At 34.4% G+C, this 26,261-nt stretch overlaps 1 protein-coding gene across 1 annotated transcript; it reads right to left on the bottom strand.

Moving 5' to 3' along the window:
* Window positions 1-3,513: 3,513 nt before the first annotated feature.
* LOC107040764 lies at window positions 3,514-22,749 on the bottom strand. Its single transcript, XM_015260982.1, has 4 exons — window positions 22,343-22,749; window positions 8,298-8,427; window positions 6,467-6,565; window positions 3,514-4,345 (listed from the first exon to the last, which is right to left on the bottom strand). Exons 1-4 carry the CDS (start codon window positions 22,349-22,351, stop codon window positions 4,323-4,325), a joined length of 261 nt encoding a protein of 86 aa, XP_015116468.1. The 5' UTR covers window positions 22,352-22,749; the 3' UTR covers window positions 3,514-4,322.
* Window positions 22,750-26,261: the final 3,512 nt, after the last annotated feature.

Genomic DNA, 26,261 nt, shown 5'->3' with positions numbered 1-26,261 from the left:
AACAATGCATTCATACTTTAACTCGATTTTTAAATGAACAAATGTGTCCTTGATCTGAATGAAATCATTGTTTAGGCAGCAAAGAGAATGAATTTATTAAGATTTAATAATTAATCTTCTGTCTGGAATGAATGCATTATTCATTTTGTATAATTAAATCATGTTCATTAACATAAATATGTCAGTCCATTAATTTTTAACTGAAATATTATTGAAATGAATGGAAAATTTTCAAATAAGTGGTTCTACGGTGTTGGAAAATTTTCAAAATTTAACCAATAGCTGCGTTTTAATTCTCAATGTTGTCAAGCGTTAATGGAACCTCTTATTCAGCTTGAAAACTCAAGGAAATTGGGTTTAACATGTTAGGCGATCATTGATATTTCAATGCCAGCTAAAATCCGCAAACTCATCGTGAAAATTAATCATCACATTCAATTGAATTTTCAATAGATTGAACATTCAAAAGAATTGTTGTCTGAATTAAGCAATTTTCAATATTTTCCATTGCCATTAGCGGAATTTTGCGACAATAAATTATATGAAAATTTCACTTGAATGAGTCGTTAAAAATTGACAATTTTTTCCTTAAAATCTCGGGAGTAATTTTCTAACAGAGTATTTAATCCAAACGAGTCAAAAAACTAAAAAAAGTCGTTGCCATAAGATTCTTAAGTGTTTTCCCTTCTTTTTCTCGTTTGAAGTAAGCAATCACCCACGAAAAAATTTAATAGAAAAACCTAACAGATTGAACTTTCTATTAGTTTATGGCTGATTCTATTGAGATATTATTTATAGAATTCCCGCGGCTCAAATTTTCTAAGTTTTTCCATTCTATTTTTCTCTTCTTTTCATCAAGAAAATCGAACAAAAAAAAATTTGAGCCTAGGAAATTCTCTAGAAAATATCCCAATAGACAAAGTAGCACAGAAAAATCAAATTCTGCCGACTTTTTCCGTAGAATATTTTCTATTCAACATTTCAATAGAATTATCCAAAAACGAATAGAAACTCCAATAGAAATCCACTAGAACTTTTCTCTACCAAGTCAAACGAGATAATGGCAAAACAGTCAAAAATGTCTCCATAATTCCCCCCCCCCCTCCCTTGAGAAACCGCTGTCAATAAATTGTTCTCCCCTCACCGCAGCATCAGCTCATCCTCCAGCTGGCAGTTCCATTCAAGAACAACCGTTACAACGAAAAACATCGAATTATTCATGGGATACTAAAGATAATGAGTACGAGGCTACACTCAAGATGTTCATTATCATCCTTGAGCCAACGGAAATGCCAAGAAACTCTCTCCTCCCTCAATTCCCCTATTGAAAAGCTCGATAATCCAGCATGAATCAGATTCCTCCATCTCCCACTGAGATTTATTATAAAACCAGCCATTTTTATTCATTCATTCAAGAACACAACAGAATTGTACAGCAACCGCAAGACAATGATGAACGCCATTCTGACGTAGTCCATTGTGCAACATTTGGTAAACCACATAATGGCCCTCAATTTATCAGTGTTATCGTAAAAGAGCAAAAGGTTCACATTGCCTCGAAAATCATGGATTGTTGGAAGGTGATTTATATGATTGCACTGGGTAGTGAAGAAAAAATATTATAAAATGAAAAAAAAAAATAACGAGCGGAAAAAGGTAATGTAACACGACGGAGGTGTGGATTCTATTGTTGGCCAATAATTGTTTTCTTCATTCTCTTTCCCTTGTTTACTTAACTCGAATTGTTTCATGTCTCTGAAGCTATTGACTACACATTATGTTACATTTTCAAGCGTGTAAATTAAAATATTCACGCTTTCCCCTCTTCTCGGTTACAATTGCGTATCACTACGTGAATAAATGCAATAGTTGTGGCCAACATACTGTGGGCAGGCAAATGAGTGAAGGAACGTCTGTCAAACTGGTAAAACCGGGCGATTTTACTCATGTGACATTCTTCATTTTTCTCCTCCCATCGCCTAGTCAACAGCACCGAGTTTTCACTGGCCAGATTACCTCGAAAAAAAATAACGTTATGTAACTGCTTTACATTTGCGCATTTGCAATTAGTGCGGTGGCGTTTTGCTCGGTTGATTTTGAAGTATTTTGGCCGCAGGGGACTGTTCAATTTCACGCATTATCGTGAAAATTTTGCGCTGATGATTTCAAATTTACGGTTTTTTCCCGGTAGAAATTAATACACAATTTGTCACTAATTGCCGGGGATTTATTGGACTCTTTGACTAATTTATTGGGCCATCGTGGATGGATTTATCGGATGGCAATCACCGTAGGTTCATTTAAAAACCGTTAATCGTACGAATGAGACAGTTTTCTAAATATTTCACTTATGAAATAGAAAATGAAAATTTATGGATGCTTCTGTGACGGTTTTCACCGAAGAGGTGAGAGTGTTGGCAGTTAACTGAGGAAGTATCCGGGCGTTTGAATACAACCTGTAACTTTCGCAATACGTGCGTTGTGACTTAGAGACTGACTTTGAAAACTTGAAAACAAGAGAAATATGATAATTGCACGTGAGAGTTGGTTAACGGCTAATGCGGGTAGATTAAAAATTTCGTGAAAAAATGAATTTCTCTCAACATTAAAGATAATTTTTATTGGTAAGAATAAAACAATTTGATTGTTTCTTCAACACACATCTTTTATTTCTTTAAACACAAACTGCATCATGGCATTAATTAATAATCTCAACAGAATAATTTGTACCAACAAATTTTCCGTTTTTCCAAAAAAATATCCTCCATTGGACATTTCATTAGGTGATTAATTAAGTGAAAATTAAAATGAAATGATTAATTTTCATTAAATGGAAATTTTCTAATGAAAATTAATTAATTAATTTTGGCCGAAATTTTTTATCCATTTTTTTTAAACATTAAAACGCGAGCAATTACGCAGGAAAAAAATTTAATGGAAAAATGTAGCGAATTCGCTGAACAATTAGCTGCCAATATTATAATTGCGCGTGAGAGTTGGTCAACAGTTGAAGCAGGTAGGTTAAAAAATTAGTGAAAAAATGAATTCCTCTCAATATTAAAAATAACTTTTATTGGTATGAATAAAACAATTTAATTCTTTCTTCAACACTGATCTCTTATTTCATTAAACACAAACTACATCATAACATTAATTAATAATCTCCACAGAATAATTTGTACCAAAAATCTGCTGATTAAAAAAAAAAATTTCCAGTGGATATTTAATTAATTAATTAATTCAATGTAAATTAAAATGAAATAATTAATTATTTGATGATTAATCCTCATTAAATCTAAATTTGTAATGAAAATTAATTAATAAATTTTGCCATTAATTTTTTATTAAATTTCTTTTTAAACATTCAAACGCGAGCAATCACGCACGAAAGAATTTAAAAGAACAGCCTAGCGAACTCGCTAGACAATTCCCTAGAAAAAAATATAATATTATAATTGCACGTGAGAGTTGGTTAACGGTTAATGCAGGTAGGTTAAAAATTTCGTGAAAAAATGAATTTCTCTCAACATTAAAGATAATTTTTATTGGTAAAAATAAAACAATTTGTTTCTTTCAACACACATCTCTTATATCTTTGAACACACACTACATCCTGACATTAATTACAAAATTATTAGAAATATATTAAAGAATGGATACATTTTGTTTGAAAAATTAAAACTATCTATTAACATCTGGAGTTAAGGTACTTCGGTTCTATTACTGAGTAAGAAATAAATAGTTGTTACATGTTAAATCGTCTAGATTGAATCGCGAAGGAAATCCACCGATGAAGTCATAGAAAAACGGGTATTTCAACAAAAACATTTTTTTTTTTTCGACATCAGTGAAATGACTTCGACAATGGCTTTCTTTCAAGCGACTGCGCGAACACCTGTCGACGGTAACAAAATCGTTACCAGACTGAGAATATTGCCTATGAAAACAGGAAAAGAAACCATAAAAAAAATATATAGAACCTCAAGTGTTTAAACATCTCGACACACTGTGTACACATATTAACCTATAGAATGTCACCTTGGGATGCCCGACAATCCTCGATCTCTTCACCATATAAAAACCGATGTCGCTCCTCTCTAAACTCACATAAATTATTGCACAATAGTCATCAACCAGGAATTTTCTCGTCTCAAAAGTGTCAGATGAATGAAAATATTCACTAAATTACTCTCAAGGCCAACGAATAAGTCAGTCTCAAGGTCACCGATATTACCATGACCATTTGAATGTCCACCGCAACAGCAGATTGCGCGATTATCGATGTTCCTCACCGTCGATTCGACTAAAATCCGTCATTCCTTCTAAAAGTAATAAGCGAAGAAGCCTGAAACATAAATAAACGATTCAAGGTCAACCAATGATTGATAACAGCTTCAAAACCTTGACGGCAGTTGCAAGAGATCACAACAGGAGAGAAATACGCATGAAAAAAAAATGGTAAAACAAGATTGTAAGCGATTACTCAATGAATGCGACAGTTGCAAGATCACGTAAGGAACGTGTCTGATCGTTAACTTGGAATGCCTTACTCAGACGTCCACGTGATTAGTGCAAGTGTCTTGATATAAAAATTGTGGTTCTTCAATCGTTTTAACACCTGACAATAATCGCGTAATATGACGATTAAAACGCTTGGGTGGTAATTGTTTCTGATTTCGAACAATAACGGAATCTTTGAAGCAATAAAGAGAATTTTTTTTAATGAAAAATTATGGTTATGGAAGTGAGAACACTGTTCTTGATTGAAGAATGATTTTCATTGTTTGAGAATATAATGACTTTATAGAGAAAAAAATTATGGATTTTAGAAACTCTAGTTTCTAACATGCATTCTTTACGAATGTACAAAAACAATGTCGCAGTATAAATTAATTAGGATAATTTGAAGAGACACGAATGTCCACTTAAGAACCTCCAGGATTTATTTTACGAACCCCAGGATTCTTGATTCCAATTCCCAACGGTTCTTATTTTAAGAACCCAAAATACCTTGATTTAAGTACCATGGGTCCTATACTTGAATAAATACTATTGAGATCTAGAACTGTTTTCTGATTTTCAAAAAAAATTCACTGGAAACCAGAAACATTTTTTCTCTGCGCAATTAGTCCTCCAATTACTGGGGTAAAACTTTTTTTTTTTTTTCATTTTGGGCTGAAATTTCTCCGTTTTTTCAAGGTCACCATCTGCAACCTTCGCTAAGAAATTGTTCTCAAATCAAGAATATTTTTCGAAAATCAAGAGCGATATTCCAATGTTAGGAAGTGTAGCTCTCAATTTCCCATTTTTTTTCTGTATGAATCTATTCACGATCAAACGCATTGTACTCAACAATCTTCACTTCCTTCTCCCTGATCTTGACCCTGAGACTGATTCAAGCGGGGATCGTTGCTCTCTAATTTGCCGAGAGGCATCTGTGCCTCACCGCGAGGTCACCAAAGTTGGAAACGTCCTTGTCAGTGCTCCATTACGACCTCCGTAATGTAACCCGTTACGCTTGGGCGTTTAAAGTCTAGAGGCTGAGGAAGGTCGTGAATACTCTTGAGAACGAGTTTTTGATGCCCCCAGGGTTAGACGACAAAAAAAAAACAACACTTTCCCTCTTTTGCGCCTTCAACAGCCGGAAGCAATGCTACGTAAATGTTTATCATGCAGACTAATGCTAGTTGGTGGTCAATTTTGACAGGACATGCATACACCAGAGCCGACTAGACAAACCGGAAACTGATGTTCAAATAAACTACGTCAGTTTTTGTTCAACCTTCAGTATTTTCCCAAATGGTGATTAACCTATTAGTGTAAAACATTCAGAGAATTGTCACTTGGCAGTGGGAGACACGTAAGAATCAAGGTGGTGTGTAATTAGTTCATCGCAACCTCTTCAGTTATCACCCAATGAGGACTGGAATTCCACGGTTGGGGATAAACTACCGAGACAAGTACTAATACATTAACAACACATGTTTCTGCGGTTAGAGTCAAGGTGCCTGAGTGGTATGCATTCACATCCAATTTTTAAACCCACAACAGCCCATACACAGATTCAACAGATCAAGGAAATTTGTATTTCGGTTTATCACGAGGATAGGATCAAGGAGGTAGTAGACAAGGTTCGTATATTTTTATTCATCACACAGCCCTGAACACCTTAATTAATCATCCAGGAATAGGTCATCGGGGTATTTGCAATTGGGTTTTGAACAAATTTTCTTTCAGGCATGTTAATCAATACGTGAGACATAAATAGTTTATTGTGATAATTCTCTCGGTATGGTGGTGAATTATTAAAGGACAAATGGGGGTGATTGTTGGTGGTAACTAATCCAGACACCTGTCATTGTCTAGGGTCTCTATATACATGAGGTGCAAGGGACTCCTCCGATCCCAATACGTCGGTGAAATCGATGATAAGGGACTAATTATCATCGACCAGCGGCTCCTTTACCTGAGTTGGGTGGTACGAATCCAAATCCACTCGCGCCAACTATGACACCACTGGTATCGGCTGGATTTCCGGGGGGTCCCACTGGGAACAGCACGGGACCTGCAATGATACAATAAATATTTAAAACATCGGAACAATTTAGCGATAATCATGAAGCTGAAAATTCAAGTTAGGGGATATTTAAGTGTAGAAGAGTCAAATAATCATATGTTCAACTGTTTTTCAAGTTCGAAAGAGTCTGTACATTACTTTAAAAAATGTGTACATCCCTAGATTCGCCGAAGACAAATCTTCTGCTGTCGAATCTCTCGCTTGTTTCAACTTCATGCGACAACCAACATCAGTAAAGTGGTAAATGATCAATTCGAAAGAGAATCAGATGTACAATAAATGATGCTTGGCGACAGGAAGAAGTCATTCCATTCATTCTTTACATATCTGCTGTAATATTTGATTTTGGGTTGCATTCTTCAAATTTAAGTTCGTAGTATTCTTCTTCACTGTTGTGAATAATTTTTTTTCTTTTCTTCAACCCGTCCTGCAACGAAGCAATGAAGCATATTTTTTGGCGCGACTTTCGTGAGCGGGGTTTTAATGCGCGCAGCGAGGCTTCACGAAGTGAGTGACAAAAAAGTACATTAACCACCTGAAGAAAAGTGTATTGAGCACTCGAAACATCGTGCAATTTACTTCATTCTGTGTGGAGTTTAGACTTGTCCTTGAAATAAACGGAATATTGTCTAAACCTACTATTAGTGTTATTCACACGGAAACGATCGAAAAAATCGTTTTGCATTTAGGTCACCTCAAAGACTCACAGTCCCGTGGTAAACTGCCTCTACAACCGCTGCAAAATTAAGCTGTTCATCGCGAGGAACGATCTGTAAAACCGTAATTTCACAGTTCAACGATCATCTCTCTATTATCAGCAAGGTAAGTACGGCTAGCCTTGAGTAGCACAGATCAGGATAAAAAGAAGATACTAAGAAAGTAATGAACAATGATGATAAAGAGAAATAGGGCAATATTAATTGATAAAGTTGAAACAGAATCGAATGGACAACAGATTACGGTAATTCTTCAAATATCTGTTGGAACATTTTGATTTGATTTTGTATATTTTAAATTTTGATTCAAATGTAGTATTAAACGGCTGAAGAAGAGTGCCTTGAGCATTCGAAACATCATGCAATTGACTTCATATGTTATAAAGTTTGGAAACGATCGAAAAAACAACTGTGCATTTAGTTCACCCCAAAGAGTTACAGTCGCATGACAAACTGCCGCCCCAGCCGCTTCAAAATTAAGTTACCCATCAAGAGGAACGATCTGCAAAAGCGTATTTTCACAGTTCACCGATCATCGCTACATTATCAGCAGTGTAAGTACAGGTGGCCTTGAACAGCCGCCATCAGCATAAAAAGAAGACAGTAAAAAAGTAACCAGAAATAATGATAGAGAGATAATAGTTCCAGCAGCATTCCGTCTGATCAAGCATAAAGGTCATCGATCGACTGCCCAAGATTACAAATGTATATTATTCAACCTGATGATCTACTTACTCCCTGCACTCAGCACCTACTTTAGTGCTAAGTATCGAGAAATTGTAAATTGACTCAATTCGACTTACAAACGTGTTTGCATAGCCGTCATTGCCAGACATTTGAATTGCAAGTAGCTGAAGAGATACATCAGAGAAAGTACTGATGAAGACATTCACTCCGGAAGTTATACGAGACCATAAATTTCAAAACCCGTCGCAGACATCACTGCTTTAATCGTTGAGATTGAAGATTCAGCTTTGATTTAACGGTTTTTCGGTGTTACTTGCCTCGATTGGATCGTGGATCTCTCATTGGTGATGCAGCGCGCAGGTACGGTCCAAAGCCAGCGAATAGTTGGCTGTAATCCTGTGCCAGTGCACCTGACATGATGGCGAGAGCTATGACAATTATGGCAATCTGGAAGATCAAATGATTTATCGGTTAACGTGTATTCCCGGGAAATAAATCCTCGGTAAATATTGCTGAAACCATTAAATTTGCGGATTTATTTATTACTAGTTATTATCTCCATTGACCAATACGTTAAGTTTTATCCAACTAGAATGATAAAACCTCTGGGCTCTCGACCAGTTTAATACCTATTTAATATTCCCCGATTTATCGCTATTTTCTGGTTTTAACGAGTGATCAGCATGACATACCAGTGCGCAATATTCAGGGAAAAATCGGATTATATCTGCGCGTCGTGGAGACTGGGATCAATTAGGCCTCTTTGAACCAGTGCTTTCTCGAAGTGAAATTTCGCAAGTTTGATACATATCGTCGGGGACCATTTACCTCAGTGATTCTCGTTTGGCGGAATAATTTTTCGAGCCGACTTTAGGCATTTTATTTGCATCCTCTCGTGGGTAATGCAACACGTGGGAGTGTTTGTACTATTACGGCAATGCTGTGCGTGATCTCCGCCCCCTACCGTGCGTGTCTGAGTAATGATGAATAGAGGAAAATGGAAAAAAATGGAAATGAGGCAAATGGGTGAGGAACGCTCGCACGATCGAGGGACGTCAGGTATGCGAGCGACAATGATCCAGACATGAGCGGCAATTTTTACGTATTTTATACGGGTTTTTGGCTCCGGTAATGAATAACTTGATGGGGAAACTTTCAATGAAAAACTGCGACAAAGGCCTTTGGGAAAAAATTAGTCACACGTAATCATTCGAAAAATAGAATTTTGTTGCATAATTAAAAATGTTTTTACGCTCGTTTGATGTATGTGATGCTAGTGATGTAATAGAAATTCTATTATGAATTTTCAAAACGTAATTCAGTAGCAAAGCGGTAAAACGGTTTAAGTCGATTTTAACTATTGGCCAGTTTTTTATAAATATCTTAAAATCTAAGGGAGATGGCAAAATTTTTGTCATAAACTTTTTTGTAGCCCTCAATTCGCTCTACAAAAATGCTTATTATGAAAATTTCGTTATCTCCCTTAGATTCGGAGATATTCCTAAAAAAATCAGCGATTTTTTCATGAAAATTCTCCGAAAACAATTTTTACTTCATACGTTTCCTTCATTTTTCTCGTAAATTTTCGTTGATTTTTTTGTTCCTCTGGTAACAGTACTACTAAAATGAGATGTCAATAAAATATGTATATTCTCACTTTTGCAAAAATAATCTTGAAAAGTTCCCGAATAGAATGAAGGCTTGATGACAAAAAATTTTCCATTCTTTCAATAAAATCTGAATATTTCCATTAACCGTTGCAGTTAATTTTGATGAATTTATCCTGATTGAAATTCCTTTTGTCGGTAATTTTTATGAAGACATTATCGTTGAATACAGTTATATTTTTTCATAGGTTTTTACATCCAAATCATTTTCACAAGAGTTAACTTTGCAAAGTTATTTACTTCTGCCGCAGTTTTTCCCCCGCTTGTTTTATTAACAACCGGTTAATGGATGTGAGCTCGTATGTATTTAACTCTCCGAAATAATGAAAAGCAAGGCTGTTAATAATGCCCAACACATGAGTTACACGTAATAATAATAATTAACGGTAATATTCGTGGTTTTCTTTAACACCCGAGGAGAGAGCGACCGATTGGTTTTAACCTGCTCGTTATCCACATTTTCGATTGAAAAAAAATCATTTTTTAGTGAGTATACTGACGCGGTTCTGACAGGAGGAAATGTGGATTCATTCGGTGAACCTGCGATTTCGATCGTAAATCGCGGGGGCCGAAGCTTCTTCCTCAAAGAGGAGTTCCCATTTTTTTTTCATTTTTTCCTTCGCGCTTCAGTTACTGTTGCTTACGTAAATCGCAAGTGATGAAATGCTCACGTTCGCAGGGTTGTACTCTCTGTTTATTTATTATTGGCAGTACGCATTTTATATTTGTGATAAAAACGAAATGATGGTAAATGCACATGGGAATGTAAATTTGTTTTTTTTAGAAAAAAGTAGATTTGTTTTATTGGAGTTTTATGGATATGATGCAAGTATTTAGTGGGGTAGGATGCTACGTTCAGTATGGAATCCGCTCAATTTGCGATTAACAAATAAGAAAACCGGTTGCTATTGAGAGTGGGGTTTAAGTCCATTGGATAATAAATTAGTATTCCTCAAGCTGAGGGGTCATGTAGATCGACGATAGATTTTTATTAAATTTATAGTTGCGTGGAGTTCACGGAGCTGTGTGTGTTAGCGGAAATGAGAGGGATTGGGTGAGTGCATTAGGAATGGCGCGAGATGCTACTGTTAATTTCCCGTTTGGCCGCACACGCCCATTGGCGAAATTACGTAAAATTGATTCCGAAAAATCTCATTAAGCACGGAAAAAGAGGTTCTAGGTTCCAGAACAAAGTTACGGATTTTAAGAAACTATGAAGAACTATTTAATCAATTTCAGAAGAAAAATCTCGAGAATTTTTTGGTTTATTATTAAATACGCACTTTTTAAAAGTGACAGATGTTTGCAAAATAAGACATGGCGACTCCTTAAATTAAGAACATGTGGTAAAGTTCAGAATCTATTGGTCGTAAATTAGATGTTAATTGAATCCAGGTGTCAGGTGGTGTACTTTTAATAACGAAAGAGTTGTAAATTAGGTTGAGGTAGAATTATAAATTTTAGAACAGGAAAAATCGTCATTTCGAGAACGAGAAGTTTCTCAATTTAAAAACTTGAATGGTAAGAATTCAAGAACCAAGAATGAATAGTTTTCATACACTGTTTATTCAATGCAGAAAAAAAGTCTAGAATTTAGTACCAAATACTTATTTATTTAATATGAAAGATTATTGTAAAATAATAAATGCCGAGTTCATAAAATAAGAATATTGGATAAAGTACAGAAATAATTGAAAATTAATTTGACATTAATTGAATCAAGCTGTTAAATGATTTACTTTAAATAACGAAAGACTTATAAATTACGTTCAGATAGAATTATAAATTTTAGAAGAAAAAAATCCTCATCTCAGTTTTCAAGAACGAAAATAATTAAAATTTAAAGAACCGAATGTTCTGAATTTAAGGACCAAAATGTGAGTTAATTTAAGTACCAATTTTTATTCAATTTTAAACAGAGGTTTTCTCGACGCAAATAAACCCTTTATTAGTTGAAAACGAAATAATTGTCTAGACGAAGAAGAGAACGAAAAAAAGCGAGTTCGTAAATTAAAAACATTTGTTAAAGTTCAGAATGAATCGAACATTAATTAAATATTTATTGAATCAAGGTGTCAGTATATACTTTTAATAATGAAGGCGTTATAAATTATCAATTTGAGACCAGAAAAAATCATCAATTTAAAAACAATATTATCCTTAATTTAAAGAACCAAATTGTCTGGATTTAAAACCAAAATGTGGGTCAATTCAAGTGCTGATTTTTATTCGATTGAAAACAAATGTTTCCTTGATCCAAATAAAGACATTATTAGCTGGAAATAGAATCATTGTTCGACGGCGGGGAGAACGAATTTATTAACATGTAATAATCCTCTATTTGGCTCCAATAAATCGTTTATTTGGTTCTGGTAGAGAATCTATTCGGAATAAATGCATAAATTTGTTTCCGATAATCAAAACATTTTCATTCAAATAAATGAGCTTAGCAATTTCCAACAAAACTATCATTGAGTTGACTTTACCAATTTCCAATCGAGGCTTTTGTTTGAAAAAAAAACAGGGAAAATTTAGTGATTTTCACTCGAAACTAGAAATTTCTCCCCCTTCGTAAGATCGCAACAGCAAACCTCAACATAAAATCAAAATGACGTTCAAATGAAACATCTCTAAAGTTTTAATTATCAATTAGTGTTATTAATTTTACGATCTTAACAACTCGTTCTCCTAAGTGCAATTTCATGTACACAATGATTTTTTCATAACAAGACGTATTTCTTTATTTTTATTCCCAGGATAAAATAATTTGACGAATTTCCAATGAAGGGTTTTGTAAAAAAAAGACACTGGAAACTAGAATTAGCACTGGAAACTAGAAACTTTTCCCCGTCAACATGAAATGACGTTTAAATAAAACATCTTTAAAATTTTAATTATCAGTTAGTGGTGCTAATTTTATGATCGTAATCAACGACTCGTTTCTCCAAGTGCAATCTCATGTACACAATGATTTTTTCATAACAAGACGTATTTCTTTATTTTTATTCCCATGATGAAATAATTTAATGAATTTCCAATAAAGGGCCTTTAAACAAAAGGAAAAACTTGGGATTTTCACTGGAAACTAGAAACTTTTCCCCGTCCGTAAGATCGCAACAACAAACCTCAATGTAAAGTGTTGACTTTTACCTTAAACATCGCTGAAGTTTTAATTGTCAATTAGTTTTGATGATTGAAAATTAATCAATTAATTAATCAATCAATTCAATTATTAATGATTAGAGAAACCTAATTTGATTATCAATTAGTGTTATTAATTATCCGATCATAATCAACGACTCGTTTCCCCGCGCGCAATCTCATGTACACAACGATTTTTTTCATAACACGACGTATTTCTTTGTTTTTATTCTAATGACGAAATAAGTTGATGAATTTTCAATAAGGTGTTTTGTAAAAAAAAAGGATACTTTAATGATTAATGATTTTCGCTGAAAACTAGAAACTTCTCAATATAAAATCAAAATGACGTGCAAATGGCACATTTCTAATTTTTTAATTATCAATTAGTTTTAGATATTGAAAATGAGTACATTAATTCATTTTAATAATCACTGATAAAACCTAATTGGATTAGTGTAATTAATTTGACGATCTCAATCAACCATTGGTTTTCCCGGGTGCAATCTCACGCAAACAACGATTTTTCATAACAAGACGGATTTCGTTATTTTTTATTCTGAGGACAAAATGATGTAATTATTAATAATTTTCACTGAAAACTAGAAACGTCTCCCCTCCACAAGATCGCAACAGCAAACCTCAATGTAAAATGAAAATGCCGTTTAAACGAAACATCTCTGAAGTTTTAATTATCAATTAATGTTCTTAATTTCACGATCTTAATCAAGCGCTCTTTTCCCCAAGTGCAATCTCATGTACACAATGATTTTTTTTTATAACAATACGTATTTATTTATTTTATTCTAAGGATGCTATCGCGATTGTTGAAGGAGACCCAGGTATCCGACACACATGCCCGGCTACCGTGACCCAACGGTATACCTCGGAGATTGTGCCGATGTGATATAATACCACTGACGCTTTTATATCGCTCATGGGTGGATGTTGGGCGAGTACTTCCGAGAGAACCACCTGCCTTCCTCAGTAAAATCGCAGTGGTCGAAAAATGAAAGTGTTTTCAATTTACACGGGGTATTTTTTCCAATTGGCAACGGCGAAGATGACATGTATTAAAAAAAATTAATGCAAAACCCTAGCGAATTTGTTAGACAATTCTGTTCGATTTTTATTGAACTTTCTATTAGTTTTTGGTCGATTCTATTGAAATGTGCAACACGGAAAAAAATAGGCTTGAGTTGAGTATAAAATATACTTGAATCAAGTATATTTACGAATATACTTTTTTGAATCAAGTATTTTTTTCATACTCGAATCAAGTCTATAATATACTTGATTCCAGTATAAAATATACTTGACTCAAGTATATTTTATCCTCAATTCAAGTATATTTTTTTCCATGAATAGAAACTGTTCTATAGAAAAAGTCCATAGAATTAGATTTTACTATGCAGCTTTCTCTATTCAGATATTTTCTATAGAATTTCCGTGGCTCAAATTTTCCAAGTCTTGTCGTTTGATTTTTTTGATGGAAAGAAAGGAAAAATAGAATTACAAAAACTTCAAACATCTGAGCCGCGGAAATTTCTATAGAAAATATTTGACTAGAATAAGTTATAAAGAACAATAGAATTCTATTCACTTTTTCTATAGAATATTTTCTATTAAACATTTCAATAGAAATCCAATAGAATTGTCTAGCGAATTCGCTGGGTTTTTCTGTCTCTCTCATCTGTCACGGGATGAGTCGTCACCCGACGCTTTCACCAATTTCCCTAATATTTTCCGATTATTGAAATTCATGTTGGCTCATTAAATACTTTTTTCGTAATGCGCGAGATATTTTATTGAGTGGCCGATTAAACCTCATGTTTATTTTGATCGGTGGTTATTCTACTTGACTTTAACACTGGCCACACAATGTACTGCGTTACAGGCTGTTGGTTATTTTACTCACTCGTTCGCACTATAAAATTCCAGTTTCACTTTCATTGAGTTTACCCTCATGGTTATAACGATTTATCAATGACGTGCATTTTGTTTTGGTCGGCCCAGCTTTCTACTAATTTTTATAAATCGCCGGGGGATTTATATTCATCGAAAATCCGGGGGATCTAATTACCGCTGTTTACGGTGCTTTCGATTATTTTATGGATCGTTTTGTGTTGATTATGAACAGTTACTGGTGATTTAATTCTTTGCGTGGATAATTCTGATAGCGATCGACGATCGATTGACGATACATTCGCCAGATCGATGGGTTTGAACGATAAAAATTCCGATGATCGGCGTATCGCGATATTGTAACAGCTTGCCGGAAGAGAATGTGGAGTTCTCTCGCGTATGAAACGCTACAATGGGTCCGTTCGATATCAGAATCGCTAACTCGGTTCCGGGCAAATACTTTCAGTCACCTTGGCCAATGCCAGCTCAAATGCATGATTGAAAAGTTTGATAACAAAAAAATTATGATATGTTCGTTGTTACATACGTTCACATGGTCAATGGTGAATATCACGCAACTGTGAGCGCAACTAACGGCTGAATTTCCAAACGCCGGGTGAACATTCTTTGGTATTTTTCTCTCGGGACCTGACGTAATCGAGTGATCTCGATGCATGTGGACACGATAGAAGGCAATCCGGGAGACAATTGTGGAGGTTGTGGCAGGTTTGCGCGGATTTTCGTGGGATTTTATGAAGTCTGGAGAAAGTTTGATGATTGGGCTGGGTTGCAGTGTCAAAATTTGCTGACTGGACTTTCTAGTTGCATTCGGGAAAATTTTTGGCAAGAGATTTCGCGGAATTTCGTCACTGGGCGTTCGTAATTTGATGGAACAATCAATGTGGACACGCAGGAAAAAATTTCAGGATATCCATGTAATTTGGCTATTTTTTCTCCAGTGAGACGCTTTTCTACTTTTGTAGTCGAGGATCAGATCAAGAAAATCAAGCAAAAAACACTGAGAAAATTTGGGCCGAGGACATTCTGTAGAAAATATCTCAATAGAATAATTTGATAGATAAATCCAATTCCATTGACTTTTTGTATAGAATATTTTGTGTTGAATATTTCAATAGAATCGGCCACAAACTAATAGAAGTTTAATAGAAAACGAATAAAATTGTTCACCGAATTCGCCAGGTTTTTCTATTAAATTTTTTTCGTGCGTGTATTTTAGGAAAGTTGATAGTAAGTAGAAAAATTCGGGACAATGCCTTTATTTTTGCGTTTTCCATTAATTTTTATTGGGAAAATGCGTGATATAATCCGGCACGGAGAGAAAAGTTGGACAAACATTATTTAGAAAATCTCGATAGATTTTACTATGCAAAAGGCAATCGTAGAGCGCAATGTAATTCAATGAAATATACTTCTTGCGGAGGATATTTTACGATTCATTCGGAAAACAAATCAAATCTGAGGAACTAAGATACAGTTCCCTGTACGGTAAAATGTCCCACACCGGTAGGGTATTTTTTCTGGCACCGCTGCGAAGGACATGGGGCCGGAAGAAAGTAAAATTTTACCATACCGCATTGGGTGAAGAAAATTCTTCTGTTACACGAAAATTCCTGCGCATTGGCTCATTGTTCACTTTTGATGGCGTAATTTTTTATGGAAATGCCGGGTAAATTTCGCGGTTTTAGGGGAAATTATCATCACGTTCAGGCTTCGAGATAATTTTTTCAATGGAAATAAAAATCACTAGAAGAACATTTTTTCAAAAATCGAATCTTCATGAATATTGAGTCATCGATAGAATGAATGATTTTATCAGAAAATTTCAGGACAATTTTAGCGTTTTACAAACAATAAAATCGGTGACAACTAGAGTTGTAATAAATTTTTTTATTACAATTCTCGTAAAAATTCTTTTATCTTCACTCGATTTTCCAAAAAAATATTGTAATTTTTATAAGATTTTTTCCCCCGTTTGAAGATTTCTTCAGTTATAAAAATATCTCTTAAGATTGTCTCCTGATATCGAGGAAAATATCAGGAGATTTTAGCGTTTTACAAACAATAAAATCAGTGACAACTAGAGTTGAAATATATTTTTTTATTACAATTATCGTAAAAATTCCTTTATCTGCACTCGATTTTCCAAAAAATATTGTAATTTTCACCAGATTTTTTCCCCCGTTTGAAGATTTCTTCAGTTATAAAAATATTTCTTAAGATTGTCTCCTGATATCCAGAAAAATATCAAATTGTATCCATCAAGTTTTACCAATTACAACTCTAATTTATTCACAAATATATTAATATTTAATCTTCACAAATTTAACAAAAAAATCGTGTGAATTCCAAACTGAATGAGTAATCCCTCGACAGCTACTTAAACACTTGTATACAATTTAAGTTATAACTTAATATTAAGTAGTCATTATGCTTTTCACTGTAAAAACAGAAAACAACACGCAGAAAAATGATTTATTTGAATTAAATAAACCTAATTTAAATCAAATAAATCGTTTATTTAATGCGAAGAAACAATTTTTCTGGGCGCAGGAAGTTTCAATCATTCTCATTGCGGAAACAATAATAATTCAACGATTATTGCATACTTATGTTTCAATAATGTCTACTTAATTTTCATTTTCATGTTTGCACACGAAAATTTCCTCAATGAAAAACCGGGTGAGCTCTTGACATCTCCCTCGACAGCCGCACGACCACTTTTATGGAATTTATAACAAAAATGATAAACATAAATTTGAATATTATCATTTATTAGTTGGAATGCCACGGTTCGGCAGTCTCGAGTGTATAAAACGCCCGGAGTCTGCGGTACGTGTATATAACGCGGTGAAATCATGACGATGGAAAGGATCACGCGGAGGAAACGCTTCAGATCCTTAACGAGATGTTAAAATACATTTGCGACTTTCAGAATAAATTCCGCCCTCTTTCAGTATTTTTCTATCTACGAACGAAACTTTTTTGAACTTCCTTCGTAAAAGGAACTGGGAATTCTCGGTATCTGTATTAATTTATGGTGTACCGGTGCACGGGAGAGTCGAAGGAAAACAATCGCTGGCCTCTGATGCGGTATGTGCGTGACTTAATGATGATAATTCAAGTAAAATGACGTCGGAGGTTCAAGGAAGTTGAGTTGTTATGATTTCAGGTGGTTTCGTGTGGGATATGCGTGCTTTCTTTTTTGCGTGACAGTTGTCTTCATTCACCGAAGAATTTGGCCAAGGTCCTCGAGACTCACACGAGTGTGATAATTAAATGAAAATTGAGTAGCAGTAAATTTTTTTAAATGAGGAGAGATTATTCCGTGAATATCGCGAAAACAACTGGGTTTAGAAGAAAATTGGAGAAAACATTTTTTGTGTGAAATTTAATTCATCACAAAAAATATTTTTTGATATTTTCATCTAAACCCAATGGTTTCTGAGATACTGATGAAAAACTAAAAAAGTGCGACGAAAATTTTGTTACGCATTTCGAAAATATCTATGAAACTAATAGGTTTCGAAGGAAATGTCAAAAAACATCTTTTGTAGGAAATTAAATTTTTGAGAGAGAATGTTTATTGCCTTTTTCACCTGAAACTACTCCTCTTGAAGATATTTATGAAGTAATAAAAAAAACACTTGAATTAATTTCCTCATTATTCCGTGAATATCTTCGTCACTTCAAGATTTGTGAAACAATATTCCAAAAAATGTTTTGTACAGACCAAAAGTTGAAAAGAAAAACATTTTGAATATTTTATATTTTAAATAATAAAAAAGTCACACCAACAATCTCATTCAATGATTCTCTCATTAATTAGTAACCGTCTTCCTCAGCAACCGGACTTGTAAAAAAAATAGAATAAATTCTTTGTAAAAAATTAAATCCCCCCAAAACTCTCTAGTCATTTTCTTCCAGATATCGCGAAAAATCCAAATCATTTCCTCCAGCACCACGAGAATAAAACAAATCTCCAACAAAAACAAACTGTTTCCCAAGTAATTATTCCAAACGCCACTGATATACGGCTATACGAATACCATTGCAAAATCCTAGTGTAAAAAAAAGTTCACTGTTTATTTGTAAAAGGGACGAAACGTCCTTGAACGAAAAATCATATCGTTCACAATTTTTTTTTCACTCATCTCGTAATACCTTCCCTACAACTCTGTATGCAAATGACAGTATGAGTGAGTGTGAGTTCTATATAATTGTTAATGTTAATTGGGCCACCACCCCTGACCCCATTCCGACCGATCCTTTTTCCTCCAAGGCGCGTGCTGGACACCCCTGTTGCAATAGCACTAGCCAATTTTACCATAACCAGTCGGTTTAATCATAACCATTGGCCCGGTGATGAATAAAAATGATCCGGCCGATATTTAAACGATCGAATCTCAATATTCTGTAATTGATAGACTAATGCAACGAAACATGTCACGGATGAAAAACTTCAATAGAAAATCTAGCAAATTCGCAAGAAAATTCTATTGGAATTCTGCAGGAATTCTATGGGGTTTCTATAGAATTTCTATTGGAATTCTATTAAAAAATTCTATTTATTTTTTGCGCTGATTCTATTGGACATTCAGAAAAAGTCAATAGATTTGGAATTTCTGTTTAAATGGGCATCAGTTTCCTAAGTTTTTTCTACTCGGATTCTACTATGCAAAACGAAACAAAATCCAGCGGAAAAAACTTGGAAAATTTGTGCCCAATAATTCCAACAGAAAAAATTTAAGATAAAAATTCAGTAGCGAAGTGGTAAAACGGTTCAAGTCGACTTATCTCTTACTTGAGTTTTTGAAGAATATCTCCCAATCTAGAGGAGATAATGAAATTTTCGTAATAACTTTTTTTCTAGAGCAAATTGAGTGCTACAAGAAAGGTCTAAACACAAATTTAGCTATCTCCCTGAGATTCCGAGATATTCACTAAAAACTGGCCAATTGTCAAAATCGACTTAAATCGCTTTACCACTTCGCTACTGAATTCTAATAGAAATTCGAAATCTATTGACTTTTTCTCATTGAATATCCAATAGAATCAGCGCAAAAAACAAATAGACTTTTTCAATAGAATTCCAATAGAAATCCTATAGAAAAACCATAGAATTCCTATAGAATTCCAACAGAATTTCCTAGCGAATTCGCTAGGTTTTCTATTGAATTTTTTCATGCGTGATTATTTATGGGATTTATTTCTTCGGGTTATTTACAGCCGTGTAAATCTCATTCTGCATGAGTAATCGGTTGGAACATGTAAATGAGGTAAGGATGACGTCCTGAAGCGTCATTATGATCATCTAGGGGGACAAATAGATATGGACCAGGTGTCAGTCTGAGGGGATCACGCGAGTGGGCGTCCGTGCCGCGGGCAAAGTCACACGGAGAGAGAAGTTGGATAAAAATTGCCTCGAAAATCGCGACAAATTTTACTACACGAATGGTAGTCAATATGAATAACCATCAGAAAATTTTTTACTGAATAAATGGAGAGTCCAGACTGGGATTCTTCTAATTTATTCCCTGAGGGAATCGCTAAAAAATAATAATTAGCACTAAAATAATAATTAGCGCAATATTTTCGGATCTAACGAAGATAGCGAAATTTTCATAATTACATTTATTGCAGCTCTCAATCGGCTCTACAAAAAAGGTAATAACAAAAATTTTGCCATGTACCTTCAATTCCGAGATATTAATTAAAAACTGAACCGTTTCATCACTGCGCTACTGAAATAGCCTGCGCCATATTTTGATACTCATCGTTAACATTCTCGAAATGTAGTTCACATCAATCCGCAATTATTCCGGAAACTAGATTCCTCTAAAAATGTCGGAAGATCGTTTCTTGTAAAACAGGTTTCGTGATGAATTGACGTAAACCCACAAGTTCTGCAATACGAGTAGAATCATCTGTATCACATTCCAGAATTTCTTCCGCATCGCTTCATTGCCAAGATCATCATTACCTTCCGTTAATCAAAAAACCTCTGCACGGTCTCAAATTTCCATCTCGAATCCTCGAGGTGTCACACACCCATTGCATTATATCATACCAGCTCACACCACCCGAGATATCAAACGCAAAATCACCCGTCCCACCCCGCTCTCCCCTAATTAATCCAACCCACTCAATTACCCCAACTTAAGACACAATTAAATAAACGACTTTTTTATTCATTTTTACTTTCGATTTATTTTCACTTGCGCACGCAAACCGCGAGCTCATTAAAGCCTTCAGCGCATCAATATCACGTTAACCGACGAACAATAATAGCTCAGTCCAAAACACCTCAACATCATGCACAACAACTCTCAAATCTTAAAATACCGTTGAACAACTTATTTTTTTATTCAATTAATCGACGAACATTAATTGAGAACATTTTTCACTCATCGACATGAAAATGCTTGTTGTTCATTTAATCGACTTGGAATGTTATTGAAAAGACAGCGGCATTCCAACTACAAGTGGAAAAGAAAAACGATCTGTTCTGCTCAACAATTTAACAGATAAAAATAATAGAGTTTATTTGATAAAATCAATGTTTGGAATGTCTTGCGATCTAATGGGGTACGACGGATGGTTTTCCTTCTAATTTTATTCATAATGTCATTAAGGGAAGAATTTATTCATCTGTGATTTTAAGAGATGTTGAAAAAACAAAATTTATTTGATAAAATGAATGTTTGGAATGTCTTGCAAATTATAGGGGCACGACGGATGGTTTTCCTTCTAATTTTATTCGCAATATCACTGAAGAAAGAATTAATTCACCTGTGATTTTAAGGGATGTTGAAAAAACAAAATTTATTTGATGAAATTAATGTTTGGAATGTCTTGCAGACTATTGGGGCGCAACGGGTGGATTTCGTTCGTATTGTATTCACAATGTCATTGAAGAAAGAATTAATTCATCTGTGATTTTAAGGGATATTGAAAAAACAGAATTTATTTGATGAAATTAATGTTTGGAATGTCTTGCAGACTATTAGGGCGCGACGGGTGGTTTTCGTTCGTATTTTAGTCACAATGTCATTGAAGAAAGAATGAATTCACTTCAATTTATTTGTCAAAATAAAAGTTTGGAATGTCTTGCAAACTAATGGAACATGACAGATTGTTTTCCCTCTAATTTTATTTGCAACGACACTGAAGAAAGAATGAATTCATCTGCGATATCAAGGGATGTTAGAAAACAGAACCTGTTTCGCTAATTATTTTTGCTTGATCATGCCCTGGCGAACCACTTTTCCACTTTCGGGAATTTATTTACGTCAAACAAATGCACTTGCGCCCAAAAATCCGCGAAATTTCCACACACAATCTGCATTCAACAAGTCTAAAAAAAATTAATGAGCATGAATAACTTTTTCTCTCCCTGCATTTTCAATGACACCACTAACAACAAGAATTCTTTCATACAGAATGAAGAACAGTCTTCTCAATCCAACGAAATTGCCCAGGTCCCAAGGAAACTAGGACTCCCATTAACATTTACATTGATTATCCACTGAAAGTTGTCACTGAACTCGCGATCAAAATAATCATCACTTGCAACCAAACTTTAGAAAAAAAATCATTTGTTATGAACGAAAAATTGTCACTTTACTTACGAGTCTCATGGCGCTAGCTGATGTGTATCCGCGAACAGATGAGTAAAAATAAACTGAGTAACTAAAAGAGGGAAAACCTCGGTTGCTGTATAGTCTCGCTCGTTAACTGTTCTGTTCTGGTATTACCAGTCCGGGTAAAGAAAGAGCGGACGAGCGTCACTGGACTAGTAACAACGGTTGTACAAGAGGTATACGGGAGGGGTTGACGGAGAAAGAGAATATGTGGAGGAAAGTGGGAGGTTTTGAAATCAAAAGTACTGCTGTTTCCCCTTTCCCGCAATTTCCTATTTTTCCCAGCCGATCGATTTCGGCGACTCTTTGGGGCGATTATTGGGAGATTGTCAGGTGAAATTTTTAGATTCCAATTTGAATGATATATTTTCCGCGTTGTTTGCCATGCGAGGAGGCTTGTTCGATTGATGAGGTGGGGATTCCAGCGGCGGCACTTATATATCGGGATGGTGGAGGCCGACAAGGACTCGTGTCCACCCCCTCTTTCTCGGACAGATGTGTCTCGCGGGAATGTGGGAGATGTTGGAAAACGACGGTCAAGGTGACGTGAGGGCCCGGGGTTACCTTGACGAGACGGCGGGAGAGGAGACACTCGTTGAAAAGGTGGAACGATTTAGTTGGTCTTGACGAGGCTTTTTCACTGTGACGATGATTACTTCACCCAGAACAATGTTTTTATTCTAGTCAAATAAAAATGTTTATTTGACGTTTTTTACTTTTGCAAGAATATTTTTATTACGAATGAATAAACTTGGTTATTTGTTCCGAGAAAAGGATTTACTCATATTAAACAATTTATTTATTCTAAGTAAAATTTTTATTGAATTGGAAACAGCAATTTATCTATTTCAAATGAAGGATTTTTTTTAATCGAATAAATAATTTATTTAGTGCAAATAAACAGTTTTCTTATTTTAAGAAAATCATTTTTATGTATTTTGTGGAAGAATTTTGATAATTAGGTGTGTCTCTCGATTCCACAATTGAGAATCCCTTATAATTGAGGATAAATTCATAAAAATCAGGGATAAGTCCCTGAAAATCAAAACTTTTGTTTTTCTGTGAGTGAATGGTAAAATGAATATGGAAATTTAGAACCAAAATTAACTGAATTTCAACTTTTCACAGGACTTTTCTGATTCAAGCCGAAATCTACAAGAAGTTAGATTTCTAGTAAAAACTACACATTTTTGTGAAATTTTCACTTAAGGATATTCAAGTATCTTTTACATTTTGCATAGCATTTTTTTAAATATTCGCTATTTATAGATAAATAACTGAAACTGTTAAAAATTTCGGAAAAAAAACAATTTCCGGTAAAATTCCGAATATGAATAAATTTCTTACGATTCCGAACAGATAATTTTTATGGTGGAAATGTGATTGTTTATAAATTATTTACAGAAAATGCTCGTAATTTTCAAAAATTGCACTTTTTAAATCATTTATTAATTAAATTATTTCATCAATCTTCTTACAAAAGTAAACTTTCTATTTTTTAAAAATGTTTAAAATGTTTTCTGTGATTTTCTACTTTTACAGAAAATCAATGCATGGGAGGAAAAATAGCCAAAGTACCTGAACATCCTTAAAACATTCGACTTTTCACTAGACCTGTAGTATTCTCTACTAGAATTCCGGTAAAAATTCCTGAAAAATCAATACGCTACATGATTGCTCAAATCAGGAATAATTTTCATCATAATTCGTTCTCCGTGCATTCGGAAATTCCTAAATTGATTTTTTTCCAGATGCGATCGCACCGACCGGATGGTCCTAACGATGAGGGTCTAGGGTCAATTATGGGGATTCATTAGTATCTCCTAACGAGTGTCTTTGGAACAATTGACGATTAGATATGCCGGTAATTAAGGGAGAATGATTTTTGATAACGAACGAGCACAGAGTGATTAAAATTCAATTATTCGATTATTATTTTTATTTCACAAGGAATTCAAGAGGTAATACCAGTCATTGAGTGCAAAGTGATTTTTATTCTGCTGGGGAGAGGGGGGCGATATAATTTGAATGAAATTAGTTGATAATTATTCTGATTGCGTGAATTGGTGATTACGAAAATTGAAGGAAAACGATTTTTCTGCAGTGAAGGAACACGAAATGATTAAGAACGAATCGGGTGATGTATTCTTGGCAAATATCTCATTAAATTGAGCTTAAAATAAGTCGCAACATCGACCAAAACTGGGGGACATTTTCATAGCATTTTTCTCGTCAAACAAAATGTCCAATAGAAACTATTTCATAGAAAAAATCAGTAGGATTTTATCTTTCTATAGAACTTTTTCTATTTTATTATTTGTAACAGGAATCCCTCGAGATGAATTTTCTAAGTGTTTTCCATTCAATTTTTTTCTCTTTTGATTGAAATAATCAAACAAGAAAACTAAGAAAATGTCCGCCGAGGCCGAAAAATCGAATTCAATTAAAAATTCATGCGCCAAGTACCCTTAACGAGTCGCAATCCGCACACTTGAAAAAATTATCGTGCAGCATCAGCGGCAGGAAAAATACCGCAATAATTTTTCCGGTGCTGCATCAATTGGCCATAGACTCCTGAAAACCAGTGACATGTCCCTGAAAATCAAACCTCCTTTCCCCGGCAAAGAAAATTCGAATAAATACCTTTACTCGATTCAAACTATCATTTCTCCGCCTGTAACTGTCGCGTAAATTTCAGAATACATCTAACAGTCTCTTGCATCACAAGACCAATAAACAATTCTAAGCCGCATGTGGGCCTACATCACGCTACACTGCACTGGCATTAAAACAATGTCCCAACACATCATAATGGCGTGCGCCCAAAAACACTCAGCGACCAGTGCGACATACAATCCACCATACCAAATAAACCCGCCTTTTTTCGGAGCCATTACCATAATCAACAGTTTCCCCACAGGGCCTTCGCCCGTCAAAAAATCATCGCCCAACAATCACCACTCCACTCCCCCGTAAAATCCGCCCATCAATCTCAACGCATTAAAGTAGCTCTTCGCAAATATTGTCGTGCTTTTTTTTTCTACAACAGCAAACAAATGTTCCTTTTTTAAGCACTTAAATTTAAAAAATATCAAATGCAAAAAACAACGCATAAATCTCAAAGAGAAAGATTCTGCATTTACCTTACGATTAATTTCAAAATAATTATAAACTCGAGAGTCTCGTCAGACCAAAGTTTACACAATTAGTAAAAAATACTGATCATAGAACTCTTTTTTCTATACTAGCTTTTAAAGTTTGTACATAATATAAATATTGACTATTATATTGAATAAAAAAACTTGGTTAAAAAAAAAAATTAACGTAGCTCTACCCTTACGGTAAATTCAAAAATAATTGAAAACTGCAAAAAAAATTGCAGAAAACTCGATTAGATTCGGAATTCTAATTTTTTTCTCAATTTAAATATCGTTTTGGTTTTTCAAAGAAGAAATGTTTAAAAATCAGGATTTAACCCAGAGTCATGTGAAAATCAACATGTCCATTGTAATCAAAGATTAAAATCTGAATTTTTTTCACTAGATGTGAAAAAATCAAGAATTTTTTTGTCACTTCATAAAAAATAATCCACCGTTTTGCAATCAAGTTTTATTATTTATTTATAAGAGGGAAATGTTTGAAAAAATATCAATATTTTGCGAAATTTGCTTTAGATAATACTGACTGGGTATGAATTTTTTCAAATTTTTTCCATACAATTTAGTTGAAAAATTTCAAATCTGAAAATATCCAAAAGTACAGCGTACACTCATAGACTGACTCATTTATTCCAAAGGAGATTCGTTAACTATTAACGAATGGTAGAGTTGAATATGACTAAATGAATATTCGTTAATGGTTGACGAATGGTTCACTTGAAAAGTGAAAATCGCGTCGAACAAGGCTT

Source organism: Diachasma alloeum, unplaced genomic scaffold, assembly GCF_001412515.2.
Source record: "Diachasma alloeum isolate Michigan unplaced genomic scaffold, Dall2.0 Dall_scaffold_00343, whole genome shotgun sequence".
Lineage (NCBI taxonomy): Eukaryota > Metazoa > Arthropoda > Insecta > Hymenoptera > Braconidae > Diachasma > Diachasma alloeum.
Note: the sequence above shows the minus strand (reverse complement) of the source record. Positions and strands in the feature narration are given on the sequence as shown.